The sequence below is a fragment of the Macrobrachium nipponense genome, chromosome 41 (genome assembly GCF_015104395.2).
Source record: "Macrobrachium nipponense isolate FS-2020 chromosome 41, ASM1510439v2, whole genome shotgun sequence".
Classification (NCBI taxonomy): Eukaryota; Metazoa; Arthropoda; class Malacostraca; order Decapoda; family Palaemonidae; genus Macrobrachium; species Macrobrachium nipponense.
Genome location: NC_061102.1, coordinates 14,758,863 through 14,764,862, shown reverse-complemented (window position 1 = coordinate 14,764,862; position 6,000 = coordinate 14,758,863). Strand labels below are relative to the sequence as shown.

General features: G+C 37.0%; 1 protein-coding gene across 1 annotated transcript in view; it reads right to left on the bottom strand.

The window, feature by feature from the left end:
- The window catches only part of LOC135212530 (cell adhesion molecule 2-like), a 505,319-nt gene that overhangs the window by 8,761 nt on the left and 490,558 nt on the right, over nucleotides 1-6,000 (bottom strand). Inside the window, exon 6 of the mRNA XM_064246060.1 lies at nucleotides 3,616-3,847. Within this exon, the coding sequence (XP_064102130.1) occupies nucleotides 3,616-3,847 (232 nt within the window). The remainder of the gene's footprint in view (nucleotides 1-3,615; nucleotides 3,848-6,000) is intronic.

Genomic DNA, 6,000 nt, shown 5'->3' with positions numbered 1-6,000 from the left:
TTTTTTCATTTTCTGATGAAAGCGTTGATGAGCCCTCATCTCTATTGGTATTGTAAGGTTTTAACTAATTAAAGATCGTAATTAGAATGTGCTTTCGATATTATTATCAGGATTCTCTGACTCAACTCGTAGGCATTCGTGTGGATTAAATGTTCTTTTAAAAACTGGTTGACAACGATGGACAAACTTGATCCGTAACTTGAATGTGAGTTTCCTCTTGTAGACTCTTGTAACCCTCAAGGTCACACTTGTAGTCTGTCAAGGGCAGCAAGGCTCCTAAGAGACTTGTAACTCCTTGATAACTGTAACCTTGTTATTCTTTGGTTCGAGTTGTCGTCGTTTGAAGTTATCCGGAGTTATCTTCCCCTTCAGTTTTTTTTCTATTGAGCCGGTTTTGTCTGTCCGTCCGCACTTTTTTCTGTTACCCCTCAGATCTCAAAAACCACTTAGGCTAGAGGGCTGCAAATTGGTATGTTGATCATCCACCCTCCAATCATCAAAATGACCAAACTGCAGCTCTCTAGCCTCAGTAGTTTTTATTTTATTTTATTCAAGGTTAAAGTTAGCCATGATCGTGCGTCTGACAATGGTATAAGCCAGGCCACCACCGGGCCGTGGGTAAAGGTTCATGGGCTGCGTTTCATACAGCTTTATAACGTTTCATACAGCTTTATAACGAAAGATAGGTCAGTTTTCAATGGCCTTGATTATACGATGTAGAGAAAAGCTCTTTTGGTGCATTTTTTTTCTAGGTTACAAGTCTGTTTAGAGGTAGATTGATTTCAAGATTTATGAAGTGTGAAATTGTGAATTTTTCAATTCTCTCGAATAAACGAAATTTGAACTTAGTTTTAAGCGAAAAGAAATTTTTATTTTGGATTAATTGCTATAAGACCAAGAACTATGAAGCTGCTTTTACAAGTGATACAAATATTATCAGTCGCATATTTATGTCAGTGACCAGAGATTATTACTAATTTCACGTCTCTCACATTATCGTTCCATCACAAATACTTTAGATTGTTTACACCCGTTCCCATTTCTTAAATCAACTATGTACTTTCTTTGAAAGTCCTCCGGTCTCTCTTTTTTTCCACTTCCTCACTCAAAATGTCAAAATACCTTTTGTGTGTATACTAAGAAGTAATATCATGCTCCTATGTTTCTTTGTCTCCTTTATCACTTTTACCCTAATAAAGGAGTAATTGCCCCTCTCACCTATTCCTTTTGAACCTTTTATACATCCAGACTAACTTTGCTTATTTTAGTTACCCATTTAATCACATGTTTTCCCCCTTTTGCTGTTACAGATCACTTGCAATACCATCAATACTGGGTTTTCGCAATCTTGAACCTCAAAGTTCACTTCCTTCAGTAATATCCTCCTCAAATACGTTCAAACCTCCTCTAGCCCCTCCATCTCTTTAAGTCATTCTGCTCTGTCTCTCTTCCCCCGAAGGCGAGTAGTGACGGCAGTGCACCTCATGTGGTGCACCGTAGGATGGCTTAAGGTTATTTGTAGCGTTCTTTTGGCCCCTGGCTTCGATCCCTTCCGATCCTTTTACTGTACCTTCTTTCATATTCTCCTTCTTGCGTCTTACTTACCTTAACCCCCTCCCAACAATTCATTCGTAGTGCAACTGCTTTGAGGTTTTCCTCCTCTTACACCTTTTAAACCTTTTACTGTCAATTTCCGTGTCAGCGCTGAATGATCTCTTAGGTCCCAGTGCTTGGTCTGTGGCCTGAATTCTATATGTTCATATTCTGCCTTTCTTTTCAATTCTATAGATTTATCAAGTCATTGAAATACTCACTTCATCGACCCAGGATGCATCCATATCAAACACAATCTTTCTATTTGCATCCTTTTCCTGAAGTTCAGCCGCTCGTTCACCTTTCTCTACATTCACTTCTCCGTATAAAATCTTATTTTCCATGGAGGACCTGCTCAATTTCACACCCTCATATTTTGTTTATGGTAGTACTTGGCAATTTTTTTTCCCATACTCATTTTTCTGTAGCACTTTATCTGCGTACCTGTATACCGGCACTTTATCTTCCCTTGTGTCAGTGAATTTCACCTTGGATGTCTTTCCCTCACTAAGCTTGTTATTTATTCTCTTATCCTACCCTCTTATAGCCACAAACCCTCCTTCTCCCCTTGTTGACTTACGACAGCATCATAGAATGTTACAAAATCTCCCAAATACTTCCACATCCGGGTCTTAACCTGAGCTGCTGTGTAGCATCTAACTCACTTGTTTTGATTGAATTTACCGCGACATTTTCACCCCTTACTTCCCAACTGAAGCTTCCACGTATCACAACTCGGGTTATATGTATTCATTGGTTCGTTTCTAGTTAGGACGCCCCACTAAACATCCCTCTTCGAATAGGTATCATCTTCGACATTCCGACTGACTTCTGTAGCTAAACCAGAATAGGTTCTTATTGGGCTCTTGAATGAGAGGATCAATTTCCTGTTCCTCCTTTCCTGGTCATATGTTTTTTTTTTTTTTTTCTTCTTTGCCTGAATGGTTCCACTTAGGGTAACAACATGATCGACCTTGGGGTGGAGGGACACTTCTCTTCTCCTGCTCACATAATGTTTCACGTAGAGAGAATTTTGCTTTTATGTTTACAAAGGAGGTAGCAATTTCTTTTGATGAATGACGAGGAATTTATGCTCATGATCGTCGTGGTTTTGTGGGAAACACACGATGGGGAAGAAGATGAGATGAGTGAAATTCGATGGGGAGAGAGAGAGAGAGAGAGAGAGAGAGAGAGAGAGAGAGAGAGAGAGAGAGAGAGAATGGGGAATGATATTTTTATGAATTCGTTGAGGATGAATATGTCTGTTTATTGAAGAAATATATAGCGTCCATAGGTGATTTGTCAATTCAGGTATATATAAGTGTGTGTATGTATGTATGTATATATATATATATATATATATATATATGTATATATATATGTATATATGTATATATGTGTGTTTGGATAATATACACATCCGGAAACGAACGGAAAGCATTAAGATTGTATATTTTGTAATTTTGCGCGAAATTGAAAAGTTCAGTGGAGTGCGAATTATTAACACAGCGTAAAATACTAGTTTGGAATTATTCGTCATAAGCAGAACATGAGTTTGCTTTTAAATCTTCACTGGAAAATACTTTTACCGTGGTCGTGGAAACGGCTCTAAATCTATATTTTAAAAATAAATCTTTAACATAGTAGGAGCAACAGTGTTTGAAATAGTGAATACCACCTTATATAATACCTTAGCCAGACTAATTTTATACAATAATATAAAACAAAACAAAAAAATCGAAAATCGATAAAAGCCTAAAAACACTGATTTTTCATATTATAAATTTTATTCATTGAAGGTTCATTGTCGAAAGAATCTTTTGTGTGTGTGTGTGTGTGTGTGGTTGTTGTTGTTAATGTTTAGTATTGGGTTAACTTATTTTTATTAATTTGGCAAAATAAATAATAATATTTTCAGAGTAAAGAGTCAGGTCACACCTATGAGAATTACATTATATTAAGCAGTTCTCATGGAAAAGCAAATTCATTGAATAAGCAAAAGAAAAAATATAATATATATACCTTGATTTTTGTAATACTTCTGAATGGGTCCAGCTCTTTTGTAGCCAGGCCCCGTGAGCAGGATGTAGGCGGACTGTTCGTATATAGGCGAGATCTCTGCGATGCAAGTCAGTCGCAACTGGAAGTCGCGGAAGTGGTCTGGCGAAAGTCTTATCCTCAGCTCAGAGGTCAAGGAGATGAGACACGACTTCGTCTCGTTTTCCGTGACGATATTGCTGTAGGCTTCCGGTATCTGTGGAGAGATCGGGAGAGGTTTCACTTACAGTTATGTTTTCGCTTACTCGGGGAGTAAACCTACAAACTACTTTTGTTATGTTTTCGCTTACTCGGGGAGTAAGCCTTACAAACTACTTGTCGTCGTCGTTGTTGTTGTTGTTGGGGTGTAGGAAAGCTGTATGGGAAAGCTATAGTAGATTCACATCAACTGCGCACATATGGATGTCTAGGCCAGTCCCTTACGACGCTCCGGATTGGCTGTTGATAAGCCAATCACAGAGCTGGAAACTCTCAGTCTCTCTCTCTCGAGTTCACATAGGTAGGATGTATGTTCCACCTCTCCTAAGGGATACATCTTTCAGTAGTATCCCTCAGGTGAAGTGGAACATACATCCTGCCTATGTGAACTCTCGTGAGAGACTGAGAATTTCCAGCCCTGTGATTGGCTATCAACAGCCAATCATGAGCGTCGTAAGGGACTGGCCCAAACATCAGATGCACGGTTGATGTGAATCTACTATAGGAAGGTCTGAATAAAGCGTTTCGGGTTGAGTTAAAGATACATGAATTTTAGGATAGGATATTTATGATTTATTTATTAGAATGAAAATGTAAAAAATAAGTAATGTGCATGTTGAACAGTACATAAAAATTATTTCTAATAAAATATAGCGCATTTATTAAAATTTTCGTTGGTGAAACAATGCGGCGCTGTTTGACAGATTTTATCATGCGCCGGAGTAAGCTGGAGGTCGGATCATACCTTGTTAAGTCCATTCCCGTTGGTTGGCTGATTTATTCACGCTGAAATTTTGTGACTTTTATTGATCACTGGGTGTACATACTTCTAGGATCAGTAGATTTTCAGCAATAGATAAGCCTCATTCAAAGAGCATTGAAATGTATTTAAGTAGAGGGATCGATGTGTGATTTTAAAGCACAAACTGATAGAGAAGTGAAGAGGCTATTAATTCTTTGGAAGATATACATATATATATATATATATATATATATATATATATATATATATATATATATATATATATATACATACATACATACATACATTTTCAATGTAGCACAAACAGTGATAGGTGGGCGTGTGCTCCATACACCATAACGAAGGAGTAACCATGAAGATTAGTCATGTAATTGATAAAATGGTTCATCCTACTTAGACCCATATACAGGGTGTCCATAAAGTACCATTACAAGCAATAAATACTTGTAATGGTACTGAGATTTTATGGACATCCTGTATATATTTAAAAACAGAGAGAGAGAGAGAGAGAGAGAGAGAGAGAGAGAGAGAGAGAGAGAGAGAGAGATCCCTTAAAATCGCGTGCAATCAATCTAAAAATGGATATAATAACCATCGGACAGAAACTGCTACATTTAATAGAGCACAAAACGCATGAGGGGAAAACCCGACAGTGAACGTAGACAAAAGATGATAATTGGATGATTAGACGATAATTGATTTCGTAATGAAGTAATGTCCCTGCGTTGGTAAAGAAATACTAACAGCACAATCCATCTTTCAATCATATTAGGCGCAAAATGAGAACCTCTCCCGGTACATTCAATATGTCTGAAGTTTCGTACATACAGACATCATTTGACGCTCCCATGGACTCCTAATAGCGCTAATGGGGTATCATGAAAATCCATTAGAAGTGAGGAATCTCCATTACACACCCTCAGGAGCGAGAAATATTCGCTCATTTAGAGATTCCCTTCAGTAATTCTCATTGTTTATAAATTAATGTTGTGTTTATCTACATATGTCAGTTATACACACACACACACACACACATATATATATTATAATATATATATATAATATATAATATAATATATATATATATATATATATAATATATATATATATATATATATATATATATATATATATATGCATTAAGCTACAAATGTCCTCCAATATCCAATTCGCTCTACCTCGGAATTAATATATTTTCATATATGCTAAACGATGGGGAATTTTTTTACTTGATCATAATTTCGTCCTCTCGTGGATTCGAACCAGTGCTCAGCGGACTGAGGATAAATCAGGACTTCAGTGATGCTATCGACTCGGCCCACATATATACATACATGCACACACACACATATACATATATATACATACATACACATATACACATGCAT